General features: G+C 41.4%; 1 protein-coding gene across 15 annotated transcripts in view; it reads right to left on the bottom strand.

Moving 5' to 3' along the window:
- Positions 1-618: 618 nt before the first annotated feature.
- The window catches only part of NFIB (nuclear factor I B), a 298,687-nt gene continuing 277,496 nt past the window's right edge, over positions 619-21,809 (bottom strand). For 13 of the 15 annotated variants that reach the window (XM_028711819.2, XM_028711820.2, XM_028711827.2 and 10 more), the window contains one exon: positions 619-9,015. In XM_028711819.2, coding sequence (XP_028567652.1) covers positions 8,886-9,015 — 130 coding nt within the window. In that variant the 3' untranslated portion in view covers positions 619-8,885. The remainder of the gene's footprint in view (positions 9,016-21,809) is intronic. The other 2 variants (XM_077921164.1, XR_013391119.1) reach the window with 2 other exon arrangements.

Genomic DNA, 21,809 nt, shown 5'->3' with positions numbered 1-21,809 from the left:
CCCAGAGTCCTGTAAAAAGAGATTTGGTTCTTTTTAGTCATTACACTAAGGTGTTTTGTGTAATCCTGCATTTTAAATTGGGCCTTAATTGGGTGTGTGTACATATGCAACTGGGACGCGGGTGGCGCTGCGGGTTAAACCACAGAGCCTAGGACTTGCCGATCAGAAGGTCGGCGGTTCGAATCCCCGCGATGGAGTGAGCTCCTGTTGCTTGGTCCCGGCTCCTGCCAACCTAGCAGTTCAAAAGCATGTCAAAGTGCAAGTAGATAAATAGGTACTGCTCTGGCGGGAAGGTAAACGGTGTTTCCGTGCGCTGCTCTGGTTCGCCAGAAGCAGCTTAGTCATGCTGGCCACATGACCCGGAAGCTGTACGCTGGCTCCCTCGGCCAATAAAGTGAGATGAGCGCCGCAACCCGAGTCTGCCACGACTGGACCTAATGGTCAGGGGTCCCTTTACCTTTATCCTTTACATATGCAACTAAGGAAAAGAATGAGACTTTGTAAAGGCTGATTCTGTGCTCCTGAGGAACCAGAGATTAAGGGCGATTTCCAAACTATTACCAACCAATTATTACTCTTAGAGGGAGAGTAAAGAAAACACACAAGTGGCGAGAGGGCTGTAGCATAGCTCATTTTATTGTTTAAACAGTTTTTGCATAGGAAATATATCTGCTTCCAGTAATTGACTGCAGTATGAGCAGCTGCTAGCAGTATAGGCTGGATATAACAGTAAATCACATTAACTCAAGCTTGATTTACACCAGTTTAAAACTTGCGGCAGCTGAGTTTTTGCAACCTACAGAAAAAGTACCCCAACGAAAACTCCTGTCCTCCAAAACAGGCAGAACTCTCCTCCCGGACAACCCTGGCTTGCAAACCTTTTGGCTCATAAGAGGGCTCTGGTTGCCTGAGGCCCCAGTTCTAAAAGTTAAGTTTGTAGAGTGTAAATACATCCTAGGGTAAAATGTCATTACACCAAGATTGTGCATGCTTTTTTAAAAAAAAGAACAAAACAAACAAACTGAAAAACAAAACAAAAAAACCCAGAAGTACAGCTGTCAGTATATGGGGCCTCTGGCAATGTGGGGAGGAGAGGCTGAGACTGGGGGCGGGGGGCGGGAATGCCAAAAGTTTTAAAATGGGTCAACCCTGGTGTGTAGCTAGCAAGCAATAACTGACTACTCGTCACCTACAGTTGTACTAAATGTATCTAAAGAAACACACAGCCCTACAAAGGTTGTTCTCAGAGAAATATCATTGAGATTTGGGGCGTTTCTTCCCAGTTCACTAAAGTCCTATATGATATAAGCACAAATTAACAGCTTGATGAAGACATAATCTAATGTAGCTTTTGAGAAGCCTAAGCCTGGGATGGAGTAACCCCTCACATTCTACAATGTTGTAGTTTTTTTCATTTTTTTTTTTTCATTTTTGAAGTAAATGTTATCTGAAACATATTTACAACTGAACTCAACAGAGACTGTGAAACTGAACAGGCACTGGTCATTTGTTTTTTTATTTTTGTTTTTTTTTATTTTCTTCTTTTTCCCCTCCCTCCCTCTCTCTCTCTCTCTCTCTTTCTTTTTTTGTTTTTGGTAAACATTTTTGCTGGTTTTTTTGTCTCTCTCTCTCTCTCTCTCTCGCTCTCATTTTGCATCAACTTTTAATAGTTCATGCAACTTCAATGCCCTCTTATGAAGAATGCATAATAAGCCATACTTCTTTTTTTTCCTCTTTTAAAAAAAAGTCCTTCTGCATATAGATACACATTTGCCACATCAGTCCCTGTAGCACAGTTTTCGAAACCATTCTGTCAAAAATACAGTAATACAAAGTCCAGCTTTAGTGTCACTAGCTCACATTTTGTTTTCCATTTACAGAGGCCACGTTCTTGTTCTGTTTCGGGGGTTTTTTGTCGTTGTTGTCCTGGAATTGAATCATGCAATAGAAGTGTCAAAGGCTTGGATTTGCTAGTGGCACTGAAGCTCCTTTCACAAATTCAACATACATTTGAATTTCAACACACAGATATTCCTAAGAGTAATAACTACGGAACCCTTTTTATTATATATATAAAAAAAACTACTTACAACCATTGAAAGAGGAGAAGAGGGAAAAAAATGCAACGACAACAATAACAACAACAAAAATAATGTATAAATTGACCATCTCCTACTTTGTCCCCTTTTTACTATTAACAAATGTGACCATTAGAGCTGTGGCATGGAAACAGTACAAGAGTTGTCATGGCAATAAGTTTGGCTGATGCAAAGGTCATTGTGCAGGGTCAAAGGGCAAACCCAGTGGTCCATGTTGTCCTCCAACTGCGGTGCTCCAGCACACCCACACAATTTTGAGGAAATAGAAAAAAAAAAACAGGGGGGACTATCAGAAAGTGCAAATAAGAAGGAGGCAGGTTTCAGCTCCTTCGGCATAGAGGACATTCAATTATGAGCTTTCACTGTTCAACGTGATTAGCCTGCATTGTATTTTGTTTCATTTATTTATTCATTTTTAAGCATTTTCTATAGAAACCCAATAAAAAATAAAGAGCCTAGGAAGCATGCAGCTGGTAAATGTTAACAAAAGACCTTGAAAGGAACATGTAAACTATATTCAATGTCATGCTTTTTTAAGGCATTAACTGCCAGCAATGTTGTAAGAGTCGTTTCTTTTAAAAAGTCAATACTGTACATCGAATACGGGATAGCTCTCTGCAGCCTTCGCCATCTCACACAGTACACAAAATTTAGAGGGTTTTTTTTTTTAGGGACAGGACACAAACTCTGCTGACAAAGCTCAGTCTGTTCTTGTGCAATCTCATCCATTTAAGTCCTTACGAATGTCCTAGTTGCAAATCCAAACTTCTGCTCCCTGAGGACACAGCTATGTGAGACATAAGTACTGTCTTAGTTTTCTGTCTGTCCTGAATGCTCTGTGAACCTACTCTTTAAATACCATCATGTAACAATCACAAAAACTTTTGCTAAAGGCCATATATACTAATAAAAATTAAAAAAAAGACAGTGGTGCTTCCAACATTCTGAAATGCTCCAAAACCCAACTTTTCCAATACTAAATACAACAAAATAACCTTCATAAAATATAACTTTTCTCCATTTACAATTTCTTTTAAAAGGATTAGTAGCTTATGCTTTTCAAGCATAGCGAAATATCTCCTAACATGGACAGATTTCTTTATTTTATTTTTTTCCCGTTTTAATACATAAATTAAGAAGCTGGAGAGTTTTAACTCAAGTCCAGCTTCCAAACAAGGAATATTCTTGTTTACTTTAAAAGCGGAAATGGCACACATTTCCATTATAATTGCTAAAAATTAGCTTTACAAACGAGGGTGCTTTAAAAAAAGAAAGAAAATCTTAACAAAACTATACAGTGTACAAATTACTGTCTACAAGGTAGGTGGGTCCATTAAGAAGATTCTCCGTTCTTCTCGAACTGCAGCTTCACAGGTTCATTCACATATTTTAAATGGAGCTGCCCACCTGAACACACCTATATTGCTATATTTAATATTTTGCCATGTCTTTATGTACAGTCTCCTTCGCTGCCTTTCCCCCACCCCTTAGTCAAGCCTCAAACGTTCACGTCACTCTAGGGGAAAACACACTTCAGTGGCACTGCCAACGGGCCAGGGCTCCAAAGCAACTGAATAAAAGGCAGAACAGTGCACATAGAACAGGGTGACTTGATTTAGTCATAGTTCCTGATGAAGGAAGGAGGCTCAGACTAGATTTGAGTTCGCGACATTTCGTTGAACAATTGAATTCTCAGCTTTAAGGAAATTTAAGAATAGATAGTATGTTTTTGATGGGTACAGTCGTACCTTGGAAGTCGAACGGAATCCGTTCCAGAAGTTCTGGAATTCGACTTCCAAAACATTCAGAAACCAAAGCACGGCTTCCGATTGGCTGCAGAAAGCTCCAACAGCCAACCAGAAGCCGCAGAAGCCCCGTTGTACATTCAGCTTCCAAAACTAGTTCGCAAACCGGAATAGTCACTTCCGGGTTTGTGGCATTCGGGAGCCAAAACGTTCGAGAACTAAGCTGTTCGAAAACCAAGGTACGGCTGTATTGTTAAAAAGGAAGGCAGAAAAAAACCCACAGAGATCACAGCCCTGAGATTACTACACTTGCACATTAAGTGTTGTTAGGAATGATGGGGCTGGATATGAAAAAAAATTCAATGGGGAAATATTGTTTTCGCAGAGCAAGTTAGCCTTCTATAAATAAGATCATCTTCCCTATTGTTATCAATTTGTTTCATTAATGCCACAATTGTTCGGGAGTTCATTTGAGTCCCTGGAAATCAGAATTAATTAAATTATTGCACTTTAAAGTCTGAAGTATATGTTTCAGTCAGCTTCACTGTTCTGGGTTTACGAAGTGCCCTGCATGGTCCATACCTGCTCATTGTTAACTGATAAGCCAAGAAAACAATAATGACCTATTTTAAGGGGCCATAGCCTAAGGGATTTCAGGGAAACCTTGTACTTTTCAGTTATTTTCGATAGCTATATATTTAGTGAATTAATTCTTGATTCAGAAAAAAATATGAAGCTTACATTTTTAAAAATTGTGTTGTTGTTTTTTTAAAATAAACCAGCTTTGCCACTGTCATTCGTCTTTGCCGACAGAACTCTCTTTAAAAATGTTCTAAAAATGATGCTGCCTCAAAATTGGAAGTCAGGATAACTCTGGAAAAAGCCCATGTTCAATAGCTGCTGTTGTCATGTTCATCACCATTTTAAAAAGAATCCGAAAGGGAGAACAACACAGCAAGTGCAACATTCACCATTGGTGGTGATTAATGGGCAAATTGGTCGAAATGTAGCCTGTGATCCAAAAAGCCACATGGGTAACCCCATAAGTAAAGTGGGGCTTCTGAGCTATCTTTAGTCAGCTTCTTTTAGCTTCAAGGCAATTTTTACACTGGTTTCCGATGCAGCGTAAGGAAGCTGCTGTGAAGAAGTGGGAAAGTGACAAACTATTATTCACAGGCATATCCTGCAAGGAGCAGCAAAAGGGTTCACTGTGGCTCTGAGCGCTTTGCTGTTGCAGAATGTTATATTCTCCCAAACTATTCTCCTTCCTATTCTGAAGGGAAATGTCACCCTGTCATAGTGTTCATCCTCTGTGTGCACGTATCTGTCAGTTCTGGAAAAAAGACAGGTTGGGAAACTTTTTCGAAATGGATAACATTTCTTAGTAATTTTACTATAGTAGATAAAATTGCCTGCCCGTACAAAGCCAATGGCAGATCAAAAAACATGGGTCTTGGGTATATACTGTATTTTTCCGTTTATAAGACACCCCCATGTATAAGATGTATTTTGGGGGAATCCGATTTAAGAAAATGGGGGAAGATCTGTCTGTGTACAAGATGCCCCAAAAATTTGGACATTATTTTTAAAGGGAAAAAACCTAGTCTTATACACAGAAAAATACAGTACACCTTGGGGCAGCTTTTCAGATTATGTTTGGTATTCAGGTATAATAAGTACCCAAGGACAAAATACATGTCAAAATATCATGTCAGTTGTGAAGAACACACACGTTAGCCCTGTCTAGATACCAGTTTTCTACCGGGAGCCGAGGGGAGAAGAGTTTGACACATACTACTCAGCCCCCTCTTGATGCATAATGTGCAATGAGGACAGTAGGCTAGGCTAGGCTAGCGCCATCTTGATCAGCTGTCACACGCAGAATACTACAATCTGCACAGGGCTAATCTCCCCCCCCCCCCGGTAGAATACAGGGAAACAGGGCCCAATCTTAGAGTCCCTTTAGACAAGCTGCATGGGAAGAAGTCAGTTTTGCCTCTTTAGAAGCACTGGTTTGCCCCTTGCCTGCCTGTGCTAAGAACATAATGCAAAAAGAGGGTTCCATATCACAAATTTAACAGCAGTGGCTCCTTCGCCAAGGGAAAAGAGTCCTATTGGGGAATACCTACCAGGTATACCACTACCAGAAGCAACTGCTATCAATATGAGAAGATGTCATGTATAACCAAGCTCTCAAACAGAAGGACTTCACTAGGTTACAGTTCGAAGGGTCCCTATTTTCGAAGGACAGCCCCGGATTTACAGAAGCCGTCCTGGTTTCTGTTTTGATCCCAGAATGTCCCCCTTTTCCTTAGGACGTCCCTGTTTCCATCGGAGAAACATTGGGAGGGTATGGAGTTATGCAAGCCCCGAGCCAAGGAGATAAACAGCTATACAACCTTTAGGAGACATCTGAAGGCAGCCCTGTATAGGGAAGTTAATTAATGTTTTATTATGTTTTTATATATGTTGAAAGCCGCCCAGAGTGACTGGGGCAACCAAGTCAGATGGGTGGGGTATAAATAATACTATTATTATTATTATTATTATTATTATTATTAGTCCTTATTTTCATCGGAGAAATGTTGGAGTCTGTATGATTCTGTATTTTGCGCTTGGGTATCTGTGTGCAATACAAAACATAGCGTAATAAGCTGACTTTGGAGAAGGAAAAGGTTTTATTGGTATGTTATTGTTTATCTGATTCCTACCTCTAATATGCTTTTATTCATGCCATAGCATGGGGCAATATATTTTGTAAAAATTTTAACAGGCTGCTGCTCTCTGTGGGTCTTGGGGAAAAAATCGAGAGTTTTTTTTTCTTCAAGTCAAGTCTGCCTCCAACGGAATCCATTATTAGTATTTATCATCGTCATTATTTACCACTGTTATTTTAAAACCAGAAATGAGTTCAGCTTGCACCCCAGGTGGAAAGTTAAAAAGAGGACACCTTGTTGAGATATTTTTTTTTATCACAGTAGGCAGAAGAGTCGCTTTGTAGCCCTCACCAGGCGAATGGTGCACTGCTTCACAGCTACACTGTTCACAAATCCTTCCCACCCACCCAGAATAGATAGATATATGTATGTATAAACAAAAACAAAAAATCCCCTGCCCATCTCTCAGTACACAAAAGGACCTCATCACACTGCAAAAATAGCAGTACCCACTTTGGTCAATTAAAACAAACGAACAAACGAAAAAGCATACATTAATCTTTTGTCTTTTAAATCTGTGTACTTACCTAGAATAACCAATACAGCTAAAAAGCACTACCTACATAGGCAAAACTTGGTATTGCATAATTCGTATAAATTTGAATCCCCTCCCCCCAATATTAATTGGAAGATGAAAAACATGAAAGATTAATAGAAAAAACACCAAAATACTGAAAATATTGCTGGTCGATTACAATTTTCAAGCGGCAACTATACACAGCCATGATATGCTTTATAAATGTGAGATAAAGTTATAACTGCTTAAAAAATCCATGATGTCAATTTTTTTTTTTTTCGTTTTCCCATCTTGGAGTACAAAATATTTTGTCATAAAAATGGTAAAGATTTAAAATGATAATAAATGCAGCAAAACAAGTGTAGTGATGTCACTTTTTTTTTTTTTAGATTTCAAGGCAAGGCACGTTATGTGGACATTATAACTTCGTGCAAATTAGGATTACTGGATAAAGTAGTTTTAATTAATTTTTTTTTATAGAGACATAGAGGCAAAATGTATCCGCCCATGCACGTTCCTGTCAATATGAGAAATGTGTCGAACAAGGCTAATTTCTGAGAGCACCATGCAAAGATTTCAGCACCCTGTTATTATACTTTCTAAAAGAGTGCATTTTTTAAAAATATATTTCACCCCCCACCCAACCCAACAACCTGGCGTTCCCAGTTTGTAAACTGTAAGCTTTGTCCCTATGATTTGAATTTACCTCTCTCCTGTCTCTGTGATGAAGGTTTTATAGAACCTTTCCCATTCTCTAGGGATTCTTCTTGATGCAACCAGTAACTTTAAATAAATAAAATACCTCAAAGAGGCAGAAGCTAAAATCAACATAAGTGCTGTGTTTCAATCAATTTCTTTTTCTCAAGTACATGATTTGTCTTGATTTAATTAATGCCTTTTAATGCCCCCCCCTTCAAAACTGAGGGGAAAATAGATTTGTTCAAAATACCTTTGAAATTCTTCTTGTTTTTTTTAATCCCCTCAATTTAGAGTCCAAGGGCTAAAGGACTTATAACAATGATCCCCTTTAGATATACTTTTTTAAAAATTGCACTTGCCTCTAAGTGTTTTCCTTAGTGGGGGAGAAATTATTTTTCGTGTCTTTCTCTTTTTTGTTTTTACGGTCATACAAGAAGATAACACATTATTTAAACCTAAAGTGAGGCATCAATTCTATAAAATGCCTGTTTGTTTAAATGACTTCCTGAACATTTCAAACTAGGTAACGCAGAAGGAAAAGGTTGGGTTATAAGGGCCAAAGTTAAACAAATTTGGATTGATCATTAAAGGCTAAATTGTTTGTTTTTTTCCTTAGAGAGAAAAAAAAACCTTTTAGAAATTAAGAGTGCTGAGAAAAGCTGGCCTACTGGCCCCAATTCTCCTGCAACTCTGGTGGATGTCTCCTAGCCTTTGTTTTGAGAGCTAACTAGGAATAGTGATCCCATGCGTAAACAACAAGAATACTAAACCAATAAACTAGCTTATCATGCAAATATTAAGGCATCTAGAAAGTCAGTTAAAATATATTGTCAGAGACAGAACATCTATTTCCCAGTGGATTTCATAGAACAAAGGCTACTTAGGAGGAACATCTTTCTACTCATCAGTGAAATATCGTCGACCCTTTTTTTTTTTTTTTAAACATCGTTACAGTTTCAACCTTAAGGGAATTAGTGATTGTAAGTGCTGCAATTGCTGGTCTATGTTTCTTCTTTCTTCAGGTTCTTCTTTCTTCTTCTTCTTCTTTTTTTTTTTATTTGTCCCGTCTTCCTTTCTTTTATAGTATTTTGTTCAGTTTCAATCTCCCTCAGTTGCTTGTTTCTGCTTGAAGGAAAGGTTCTCCAATTAGGTTCAAACCATAATTTTGGACGCTTGTCGGCAGGATTGGTGTCCTGTTTGATACTTGAAAAGGGACCAAGCTAGCCCAGGTACCAGGACTGTTGAGGGAAAAGAAAAGAGAGAGCGGAATAATCGTTTAGAATATGGTAGCAGCAATAACCTAAAAAAAGAAGAAGAATTAAGATTGGAACACCACCCAGCTCCATATTCTAACAATTCTTCTAACAGTGCATCAATTTTCACAGATGAACTTTAAATATGCAGATACAATATGCTACAGGTGTTATTTACGCTAACTGACCGATCCTAAAACTAGCACCATAGCAGTCTTGCAATCCAATAAACAAAGTTACCTGATTGTAAGTCCCACTGAACAAAACAGGCCCTATTTCTGCATAGGATTGCATTGTTATTCTCCCTGTGGAGAATAGTATGCCGGTTAAGAGGCAGATAGGTCACTGCCAATATTTAATTACAGTGGTACTTCGGGTTAAGTACTTAATTCTTTCCGGAGGCCCGTACTTAACCTGAAACTGTTCTTAACCTGAAGTACCACTTTAGCTAATGGGGCCTCCTGCTGCTGCTGCGCCGCCGGAGCACAATTTCTGTTCTCATCCTGAAGGAAAGTTCTTAAACTGAAGCACTATTTCTGGGTTAGCGGAGTCTGTAACCTGAAGCGTATGTAACCTGAAGCGTATGTAACCCGAGGTACCACTGTATTTACTTATTGGGTGGTCTAAGGTTTACTCAGAGTAGACCCACTGAAATTAATGTACCTAACTTAGCCATGCTCATCGTTAACTGTAATAAGCCTACTCTGAATAAATCGTATTTGAAAAGCACCCATTGGAAAGTGGTTCATGCCTTGACAGAAATCCAAGTTCGAGTGAGTGGAAAAACTGGCTGTCAGAATCCACCTCCCTGAGTTGCTTTTTAGGAGTAAAGTTGTGAACTTATCTGGGTTTTTGTTTTCTTAAGGCTCATAACTTTCTAATGTTCAACAATATTTTTGTGGATTAAAAAAAACAAAGTAGCATTTGCAACACCTTTCACATCTAGTGCTTGAGTGCAAAACAGCCAGATCTTTTTATGTTTGTTGTGGGTTTTTTTTTTTTTTTTGGGGGGGGGGGGGAGACAGGAATATTCAATGCAAATAAATTATCATGGTGACAAACAGGATTGTTGTTGCAGCATGGCTAATAAATTTAATTTAGATGTTTATCTAAACCTCTCAAACTTCCCAACTTATGACTCTTAGAAATGCACCATGCAATATATTTGTCAATATTGTTTATGAATCCCGAGGGAAGGATAACTCTCGTACGTTAACACTGTGCAGATACCACAAGAATTTTACAACCCTCTGACCAGAAGTGTGTTGCACAGCATAGGCCTTTCTTAGGAAAAAGTTAGCACTTTTCAGAAATGGTACCAGGCTGGGGAGATTAGCCTTAAGGAAATGGTGCTTTAAAATGTCAAAGCAGTATCAGATGAGATGCTTAAATTAAAAGAATAGTTCTAGGTTAGATCCCTGAGGCACATTAAAGACAAAGTATAGAGTTGCCACAAGTTAGAACCACTGAAATAAAGAGACATAGCATGGGCCCATTAATTTTCATGGGTCTACTCTTGAGTAGAACTTAGTTAATTATCTGAAGAAGTGTGCATGCACACGAAAGCTTATACCAAGAACAAACTTAGTTGGTCTCTAAGGTGCTACTGGACAATTTTTTATTTTATATATTTAGTTAATTATGACACACATAAAATTCATCCATTATTTTTGAGACAATAGCCCATGGATTGTGAGTGCGGTCATGGAGATTCCACCAAAAGCAGCTTCCCTCTAGTGAGTGATTCCTACCTTCATCTGTAGTCATCACAATCTGCCCGGTCCTCCCTGGCCCTGCTGGATATTTATAGCGGCCACTGATGGAATTGTGGCCATATACATGACAAAGTCCTCGTTAGTATAGTGGTAAGTATCCCCGCCTGTCATGCAGGAGACCAGGGTTCAATTCCCCGATGGGGAGAAGCGCACATTGTGAGGGACACGGGTGGCACTGTAGGTTAAACCACAGAGCCAAGGACTTGCCGATCAGAAGGTCAGCGGTTCGAATCCCCATGACGGGGTGAGCTCCCGTGGCTTGGTCCCTGCTCCTGCCCACTTAGCAGTTCGAAAGCACGTCAAAGTGCAAGTAGATAAATAGGTACCGCTCCGGCAGGAAGGTAAACGGCATTTCCGTGTGCTGCTCTGGTTTGCCAGAAGCGGCTTAGTCATGCTGGCCACATGACCCGGAAGCTGTACGCCGGCTCCCTCGGCCAATAAAGCAAGATGAGCGCTGCAACCCCAGAGTCAGCAACGGCCGGACCTAATGGTCAGGGGTCCCTTTACCTTTACATGGCATATAGACAGCTTGGCTGCTTACAAGCATAGTTCTTCAAGTAGTCCTTAGTGTTGCTCTGCACAGATGCCCAGGTTGGACTGCACAGAGTCCAAAAAGAAAAATGAGAATTATAATGTAATGCTGACAGCAGCACCTGTGTGTAGGCGGCCCTCCAAGCCAGTACGATTGGGAACAAGCCCTAGGCTTAAGTGTTCCTCTCTTCTTCCTTTATGCACATGGCTTGATTCAGAACTTCCCAGTTTGATCAAACCGTCATTTGATATTGTACTTGAACTACTGAGACAGGCTCACTTACAAGCAAGCTCACTTACAAATCAGGGTCCACAAGCCACCATCTGAACTTGCAGGAATCTATGTTTTGTGCGTAAACATTGTTCTCATCAGACCACAGTTTGTTGCGTTCGAGTGCAACAGCAAACTAAGGTTTGAGCCACACAAAAAGTAAAGCACTAAATGAAGAAGGGAGTGAGTAGTAGGCTCACTTGTAAGTCTCTTAAGCCATGGTTTGTAAGACAGTCTTAAAGCAACCAAGGCAAGCACTCCCAAAGCATTATATATAAGGCACATATCATTTCTTATTGGGAAGCTTTTTGGATGGAATCTCATGACAAACGTAACATGTAAACAGCTCTAGAATTATTTCTCTTCTGAATGCTTCCTGGTTATATCACCAAGATCACCAGTGGGACAGTTCAGCAAACACAAAATCTGTGCTATTTTGTCCAGAATTACTGCCCAGTTAATAAAATGTTCAGTAAAGTGGTTTCCTAATGCTATAGAGGTAGGCATAAATTTTTGAGCAGTGTTTATAAAATACACCTATTAAAATTCATGACAAAAGAGGTAACTGTACAGAACTCTGTTCACTGAAAAGTACTAAAGGAGGTATTGATAATAACCTATTGGCATAATGCTACTTAATGTCTTCTCCTTCCACTAACAAAAGGTCACTTCTGAGGAAATGGGAGAAGAGCAGAAAGAACATGGAGAATATAATACTCAGGAATACTCAGCTCTGCTTAGGGCATTTGAACATTGCCTAAGAGACACAAAAAATGTCTGATTTGAAAATTGTGCCTTCCATAAAAAGGATACCCCAGAATTACTTCAAATTATCTGATGGCAACTTCAACTTCTGCTGCTATTCATATATTTTCATTGCGTAAGGGAAGAGAATAGAATTTAAATTGAACATATTGTTTAGGTATGCACCATTGTGACTGTCTTGTTTAACAAAGCTTTCTGCTTATGCACAGAGCTAGAAACCTAGCAAAAACCTGCAGCACAGCCCCGTCACTTTCTCTACCCTCCCTCCCAAAACTCCCTCTGTTTTGAAAAACCGAACGATTGATTTGTATCCTTCAGCCTCTTTGAGAAGTGCCTTATGTTTCTGGCAGCCCGATTTGCACTTATAGCCGTGTGGCAGTATGTATATTAATCATGCATGAATGACAAATGTCCTTTAGACCCCACTTCAGATCTAGCGCAGATTCTTCTATACATTCTAGAGATCAGAAGCTGAGCTCATACATACTGGGCCCTGTAATAGTAGTAGTAGTAGTAATAATAATAATAATAATAATAATAATAATAATAATAATAATAATAATTTATTATTTATACCCCGCCCATCTGGCAGGGCTTCCCCAGCCACTCTGGGCGTCTTCCAACAAAATCTTAAAATACAGTAATGTATCAAGCATTAAAAGCTTCCCTAAACAGGGCTGCCTTCAGATGTCTTCTAAAAGTCTGGTAGTTGTTGTTCCCTTTGACATCTGTGGGAGGGCAGGGTGGGTGCCACTCCCAAGAAGGCCCTCTGCCTGTTTCCTGTAACTTGGCTTCTCTTCCAGCACACTGGCTGCTGTTGTTGCGGGATCTTACTATTCCTGATTAATATAGTGCTTGCCCCTTCCTCCTCCTGCCAGTCAGCTGCCATTAGATCCCAGTTCCCAAGCAAAGCAAATGCCAGCACAAACTAAGGAACTTTGACACTGGCACTATGGGAGAGTCTGTAACACAGAAGCCATGCATCTCTCACTCTCTCAAACTACAAGTCTTGGAGCTTCCTCTTCAAACACTGAGCCACATTCAACCGCCAGCGGAAGCCTGTGTCAGGACTTCTGCTAGCTCAGCAGGGCTTCCTCGGTTTCTTTCCCCCATGTGCCCCCACAACCCAGGCTTGGGGGTGTCAGGAGAATCCCCAGACAAGCATGTGAGAGTAGGAGAGGGGCGATCATTCCAACAGACAGGCAGAAATGCTTGCACCAATGCAGTGAGCTCCTAAATCAGGAATAGGCAAACTCAGCCCTCCAAATGTTTTGGGACTACAATTCCCACTATCCCTGACCACTGGTCCTGTTAGCTAGGAATCATGGGAGTTGTAGTCCCAAACCAGCTGGCAGGCTGAGTTTGCATATGCCTGTCCTAAATGCTATACTGAATTCTTTTCTCTCAAAATGTTGCCTGCTCTGTTCTCACACTGCTGCTCCTGCAAATATAACAAGCTATAGATAACCCCTCAGAGGAGAATAGGTTTCCATAAATATCCTCAAGCATGGTCTACAGTTTAGCACTCCCCGCATCATGGTCATAATCGTACAAGTCCAAACCAGGCTCATCTGAAAATCTCCTTCTGGGTAATGTGTCCCTTATTTTCCCATGGTTGGGCTATGAATGTACTCTAAGCCGAAGTAATGAAAACTATTATCCAGTGCATTTTCTGATGGTCATAATCCTCATGAGAACATATCCAAGAGTGCTAAAGTAAATTTTACCCTTTATTTCTCCGAGAAAGCAAAAATTTGCCCTTGATTTTGCTGAGAAAGCAAAATGAGTGTGGCTGTACATTCGTTCCTTGTATGCTTTCATCTCCCCAAAAGACTGGAGAAGTTACAGTGGGAGAAAGAAATGGGAGCCAATAACTGTGTCAGATTTGGGGTGGTGTCCCGCCATTTTATTTAGTAAAATGTTCTTCCCACCAACTTTCCCTCTTTATGGGGTCACTGTTGTGAAGAAACATGAAATTAGAATTATTGTACAGTGATTTGAATCCCCTGATCCTTATCTTGGTTATATTTAGATATGCAAGTACAGTGGTACCTTGGGTTAAGTACTTAATTTGTTCCAGAGGTCCGTTCTTAACCTGAAACTGTTCTTAACCTGAAGTACCACTTTAGCTAATGGGGCCTCCCACTGCTTCTGCCGCACCGCTGGAGCACGATTTCTGTTCTCATCCTGAAGCAAAGTTCTTAACCTGAAGCACTATTTCTGAGTTAGCGGAGACTGTAACCTGAAGCGTATGTAACCTGAAGCGTATGTAACCCGACGTACCACTGTACATGGTTACTTGGCAATCAAGTGAAAATAGGAACCTACAAACAGTGGCGTCGCAAGGGGGAGCAGTTTGTCCCAGGTGCCATGTCTGGAGGGGTGACAAGAAGGCACCCCGCGGGGTGCTCACCCTTCCATCCCTGGGCGCAGTGGCATTAGTGGCCATCGCGCCACCACATGTGGAAGATCCTCCATTTGTGGCTGCAGCCATGAGCAAAGGATCCCGCCAATGTCTATACGGCATTCGAGCAGTGCCGGCGGCAAACCGCTATATACAACACATGCACAGTGTCGCATGCAAGAGCTGTATGTAGCAATGCTGCACATGCACTGTACATAGCGGTTTGCCGCCAGTGCTGTCCGTACTGCGCTCTGGCGGCACCGGTGGCAAACCGCTACGTAGGGTGCATGCGCGGTGTCGCACGCATGCGCTGTACATAGCGATGCCGCACATGTGCCCTACGTAGCAATGCCATGCATGCATCATATGTAGCAGCGCAACACATGCGCAGCCGACGTTTGTCCCGCCCCAGGTGTTGGTTAGCTTTCATTCACCCCTGCCTACAAACTTCTATCACAATGTTCCCCAGAAGTGTAGGTCATCTTAAGCCTACTATTCATTGTCTTTATGTGGGCAGTGCCACACATATTTATGTCAAAAGTTAGCAAAATTTCTATTACCAGTTCACCGAGAATGGATATATACTGTATTCCTGTGATTTCTTTTTTCACAGTGACTTGGGCCATATATGCATTTTTTTGCAATGTTTTGTTTTCTTGTTAGAGGGAAGACACCTAAGGTTACGTTGTAGTTTTAGGTATGAAGCAAAAATAAATTGTGGTCTAATTCCAACACAGATTTAAGGATACATAAGCACATCTAACCGTGCTGGATTCAGGGCAAAATCTCTGTTATTTAGTTTGCTTGAAATGAGACCGTACTAAAACAAAGTAAGCTGCACTGATAAATGTTTTGCAGTTCACATATGTAATAGCACAGAAGAGGTTAATCTCAAAGCATTTCAGCTTCCAGGGTGCCGATTCCGGTTTCTGTGACAGAACCTTACCTCGATCCTTTTCAAAAGTTATTTTTAAAGTTGGCAAGAATCACACAAGCACTGACTATCTCGCCCCTCCCCCCCACTTTTCTGTAACCTTTTAAATAAATTTTGCACAGCGGTTCATTACAATGTGCACTTAATGTAAATAAGAATTAACATTTTATTTTTGTTTGCTCAATAAACATGCCAAACACTCACAGAAAGGACAAATCACAGTATAAAAAAACAGTTCCACGGTTGAAGAAGACACTACACACATACACACACACACACACACACACACACATTTTAAAAGTGATATTCTGAAATCATCAAGGGGTTAATGGTGCTCTTACCACTTCTAAAAAAACCCCCCAAAAACCATACTCATCCTTCTCTAAGAACACTGCTAAAATCATCTGACAGGAAACATAAGATTAAGTTTATCCTACCTAACTGAACAAAGAGGGCTTAGAACAAGCAACTGGTTTACTGCAGCGCGGGAACTTTTCTAATCCTGCTGGAATCTGCAGTGCAACTCTCAAAGTACAGCTGGGGGGGTGAGAGAGTTGCTTTCTTTCGAACATTTTGTCTGTGGATTCCCCTCATTTTAGTCACATTGTAGGGTTTTGTTTTTGTTTTGTTTTTGTTTTTTGCCGATTCTTCCATAAAGGTTAACTTAAAGCTTCAAACATAATCATGTGGAAAATGGACATTATTGATTCCTATGGTCCATTGTTCCTCCATTCTGAGTCCCTGAAGTTCAAGTTCAATCTGGAATTACATCATGTCTGGTTTCTCCTGGTTACCAGACGGCTTGAGACGTGACCACAGCTACAGAAAAAACAAACAGGCTTCTTCACGCTTCGGCTCCCCTATCGATTCAAACAAACTTCTCTCTCTCTCTCTCTCCCCCCCCCCTCTCTCTCTTTCTCTCTCTCTCAAGTATGCTTCAAGTATGGAGCATGGTTAATTTAGAGATTAAGTTCCAAATTAGATTATCTAATGGCATCTTAATGGATTGCTGACCCATTTCCTGTGGGATGGCAGCATGCAAGTCTGGCTGGAATACAATTAATTTCTTAGGAAGTGTTCCGAAGATGTTTGCTTAGATGGAAAGGAAACATAATTCTCTGCACATCTTGTTTTATTAGGGAGTTGGGTGGAAAGTGTAACAGAGATAGTGACAAACTGATAAAAAAACCAAATCCTTCCAGCTTTCCCCACCGCTAATGATTTTATCAGCAATGTTTTCGTTTCGTTGTTTTTATTTGCAAAAGTTGAGTTTGCATTTTTTGTCCCAAGCAAGCAAATACGTTATACAGAAAGTAACCCTCTGGCTAACTGCAGCACAAACTTTAACAACAACAACTACTACTACTACAACTACAACGTTACTTGATTTTGATTAAGTTCTTTGAAAGTTTGCCTGTTTTGTTAGAATCCGAAATCTGCAGGGCTATTCTCATTCTCCCTTCCCCCACATGCCAAAGCTTATTCCATCTCACTGCCTTATCAGCATCACAGCTCTTTAGAGGGGTTGGGGGGGGCAAAGAATGCCGCTCTAAAAAGTTGAACATTAAGAACACCCCTACGGCTACAGCTGAAAAGGAAATTCAGCACTCTGAGAATAAGGCTCTCCTCAGGAGCTCTAAGAACAAACCAGCTGTTGTACTGTACTTCTGTGTCACGATAACAAAGTGAAAGCAGGAAACGCCTGGGCACAGCAAAAGTAATGTTAAATTAGCAGCTATCCCTTCAAAAAAAGGACTGAAAAGGGTTTGCTTTTTGAAATATAAATTACAATACCTTGACAATGAGCGCCTTAACACTGTTACCGTTTTTGAAAGACTTGGCAGAAAACAGCCAAAGTTCAAAACTGCTAACGACCCAGCCCTGCAATAATAGCAGCTTAGTAGCTGCTGAAAAATTGAGCCTCGTGAGCACTAGTCTACACTGGAGCCTACTTGTGCAAAGCTGATTTCCACGTGGTTCAGATTATTTGAGCAGGAGCATACAAACGCTTTTGTCGAGGCACTACTGGATTTTTAAACTCAGTTTTGGTTTTCTATTTGCACAATTGGCTTGAATTTTGTAACGGTGCGGCAATTCCTATGGCTTTTTTAAGCCGAGGACATTTTTCCGCTCCAAACTGAGAAAGAATCTGGTTTGCACACTGCCAAAAAGAAATCCTCTTGCTTTGTGCATCTTGCCTTCAAACAATGAGGTGTTCAAACAACACTACCTCCCAACATGCACACATATAGGTACGGAGTAAATTAGGAGGTTTGTTTGAACATCCTTATATGTCTTCTGCACTAGGGGTGCAAAGAAGCCAGGGCACCAAATATATTTTCGGTTGTTAACTGAGTGCTTTGTTTTCTTGGGAAGTGAAATTGTTCACAATTAAAGAAGGAAATCCAACTGTGCCTGGACGGGGCTTCAGAAGGTCAGTCCTACTGTGAGAGTGGATAAAGCATGGAAAAACTTCTCTGATGCACTCACTATGTTTCCATATGGACATTGTTTGTCTAATACAGAAGTATTTGTCCAAGACATGGGTAGGCAACCTAAGGCCCATAGGCCACAAGTGGCCCACGGGGGTCGTTTAACCAGCCCCTGAACCGATCTGCCTGCAATGCTGGAGATCGCATCTGTGCATGCTCAGGCGCTGAAAATCACATCTGCGCAGATGCTGGAAATTGTGTCTGTGCAGAGGCAGATGCCGGAAATCGCAGCTGCACACGATCCGGCCCACAGAGGGATCTCCGCTGGAGTGAACTGGCCCAGGCGAGGTAAACCTTGCCGACCTCTGGTCCAAGACAAGTCTTGATGTTAAGGGCAGCAAAGGCTTACGTGGTGAGGTAGCACTGCAGAGTCTCCCTTCCAAAACTGGTGTTGCTGTACAGGGCCGTCTTTAGCATATGTGCCGCCGGGGTGCAAATATCTGCCCAGTGCTCCCAAATTTAGTTTAGCTGCCCCCAAATTAACTTTTATTGAGTTTTTTTTTGGGGGGGGAGCCAAAGTTGACCTTTTTTGGGGGGGGATCGCTCACCAGTAACAACGAACCAGTGGGAAAAAATGCTTTCGTTTCCTGACTCGTCGGAAATATTTGACGCTACGAAGTAACAGAGCAGCGGAGGAGGGTGTGGGGACTTTCATGCCATTGCTTTTCACTGCTGCCAATCAAGAGGGACTGGTATACAGTAAGTATACATTTGGAGCCACCCCCAGCATTCAGCGCCCGGGTGCCCCACACCCCTTGCATCCCCAAGTAAAGACGGCCCTGTTCCTATAGAAAGGCTTAAATACTGCAAGCTGTCCTGTGCTGGACCCTTCAATGGCACAACAATGATCTAGGGTGTTATGCCTTACTTACAGAGATCAAACTCAGTGGCAACCAAAAACAGTGCAGCCAAGACTGATTGGGAGGTAGGGTAGCTGCAAGCTCAAATTATAAGCATTCTAGGACCTGTCAAGGAACCAGGTCATCCACAGGGCTGGCACACACACAGAAAGCACAGGACGCAATTAGCTTTTTATTATCAGAAAAACAACAACACAGCAATGTCCCTGGTTCGTCTTAACTCAATGAAGGCGTTGCTGTTGCTAAGCTCTAGGCATGCCCCTCCCCTCTAGCCTCTCACTCTGGTTCCCTCCCAAGCAGGCAAAGGCTGAGTTGATGGGGTGAGCTCCTCCTCTGGGTCTGCCTGGCACGTTGCTCAGCAACATGCAAGACCCTCCTGGTGTGTGGGGTCAGAGGAGAAGGAGAGTCAGCAGGACTGGGACTGACTGCATACATGCTTCCTGGAAGGCCCTTCCATTTCCTGAGTCCCCTCAAGTCTCCTGTTTCTGTCAGCTCCCAGTTCGTCCCTTCTGCTGACTGCTTCTCAGTGTCCCACCACCAGGCTCCAGGCTGTAACTTGTCATCTTTGGAGCTCTCCCTGGGGGCTCTTGGGAGACAGCCTCTGGCCACTCTTCCTCACCCAGCTGGTCCTTGACGGGACCACTGTGTGACTCTCGAGGGCAGCCACTGAAATTCTTATATCAAGTAATAGCTCATACTTCTTGTCAAACATTTCTAAAGACTCAATTCAATGAACCACCACCAGAAAGAGAGCATCTTTCTGACCCCATGGTGAACACAAATGTATATCCAAGATTCTGTGCACTTGGAACCTCTCTTCAACAACAGTTCCACATCCATTCCACTGTGTTTTCACTTAATGAAGAAATACAAGACTTAAAACTCCTTCAAGTCTTGTATTCTTAAAACTGGGCATTTTTAATATATGGGGGGATGTTACTTATATTTTTGGAGGGTGTGTGTGTGTGAAGGAAATTTATTGTTTTTCATTTGATTAAAGTGCACAATGTGATAGAACCATAAACCATACAAAACTAAAGTCTATCTCTGTATATATTTGGGCAATGTTTGCAATTCTTAAAAGTGGTCTATATCAAGAGAGCCAGTGTGGTGTAGTGTTTAAGAGCGGTACACTCATAATCTGGTGAACCTGGTTCACGTCTCCGCTCCTCCACATGCAGCTGCTGGGTGACCTTGGGCCAGTCACACTTCTTTGAAGTCTCTCAGCCCCACTCACCTCACAGAGTGTTTGTTGTGGGGGAGGAAGGGAAAGGAGAATGTTAGCCGCTTTGAGACTCCTTAGGGTAGTGATAAAGAGGGATATCAAATCCAAACTCATCTTTTTCTTCTTCTTAATGAGTGATTTATTTTGAAATACAGTCATACCTTGGAAGCCAAATGGAATCCGTTCCGAAAGTCTGTTCGACTTCCAAAATGTTCGGAAACCAAAGCACAGCTTCTGATTGGCTACAGGAAGCTCCTGCAGCCAATTGGAAGCCACGGAAGCCCCGTCGGACGTTCAGCTTCCAAAAATAGTTTGCAAACCAGAACAGTCACTTCCTGGTTTGTGGTGTTTGGGAGCCAAAATGTTCGAGGACCAAGCTGTTCAAAAACCAAGGTAAGACTGTAAAATAATATCATCTAAAGAAAAAGTTAGGGGCTCATAAATAATCCCGACCTCTGTAGGAAGAGAGACAGGAGAAATGTATCCCTGTTAATCTTCCTTGATCTCTCAGCGGCTCTTGATACCATCTACTGTATCCTCATGGAGAGGCGATCTGAGTTTGGGGTGGGCAGCAATGCTTTGCATTGGTTCTGGTCCTACTTGGACGGCCGTCTTCAGCAGGTGATGCTTGGGGAGTGTTTTTTGGCACCAGGGTGCCTTCAATGTGGGGTCCCCAAAACCTACCTTCCCCTGCAAATAGGGAGAAATATGTTGGCTATGTATACATGATTGTGTGTGAGAGAGAAACATGTATGTCTTGTGTGTATGGTGAGTGAATATGTGTGCTCAATGTGCCTATGCAATAGAAAGTGTGGACTAGCACCTTGTATGGTTTTCCAAGAACTGGGGAGTGATTCTTGTTGTTAGACAATACTAACATTATTGTGTGGGGTGGTGGTGGGGAATCAGTTGTGTGATCTCCACAAGGAGGATCACACAAGACAAGGCTGACATACCTTAATATACTCTTTGCCAAGATGTGTGAACGAGAACAACAAAAACAATCCCTGAGCTGAGTTCACATGTAATGCCATGCCAAAATTATAAGAAACAAGGGTTTCATATCATTGTTTGTTGGCAGTAAGCAAACCATCGTTAAGCAGCTTAACTTGTTCACACATAATGCTAAAGCCATGATTAAATAAACGACCTTTTAAAAATTCCTGTCTTTTGTAGGAATGGGTGTTTTTTTTCCTCACCTGCAAAGAGTAAAAATCTTTATGAAAGCAAAAGCTAGTTTTAAGACATGTGACTTCTAACTTACCTCGGAAAACATACTAATGTTTGAAATTCAGATCAACTGTTTTCTTTCTGAGTACGTTGTCTAAACTGCTCTCTTGTACAAGTTCCTTTTTGTTATTTTTTTAAACCCATATAATCTCCGATTATGAACTTGCAAGCCTCAAAACATGCAGCCATAAATTTGATTCTTCCACAAACTTTTATACTTGACAGCCAACATTTCGTATCCCAAGTGCTTTAACCGATAAAAGTTCAATTTGCATCATTTCAGCTAATCTAA

The sequence above is a fragment of the Podarcis muralis genome, chromosome 17 (assembly GCF_964188315.1).
Source record: "Podarcis muralis chromosome 17, rPodMur119.hap1.1, whole genome shotgun sequence".
Lineage (NCBI taxonomy): Eukaryota > Metazoa > Chordata > Lepidosauria > Squamata > Lacertidae > Podarcis > Podarcis muralis.
The sequence above is the reverse complement of the archived record's forward strand: the minus strand, read 5'-3'. Positions and strand labels throughout refer to the sequence as shown.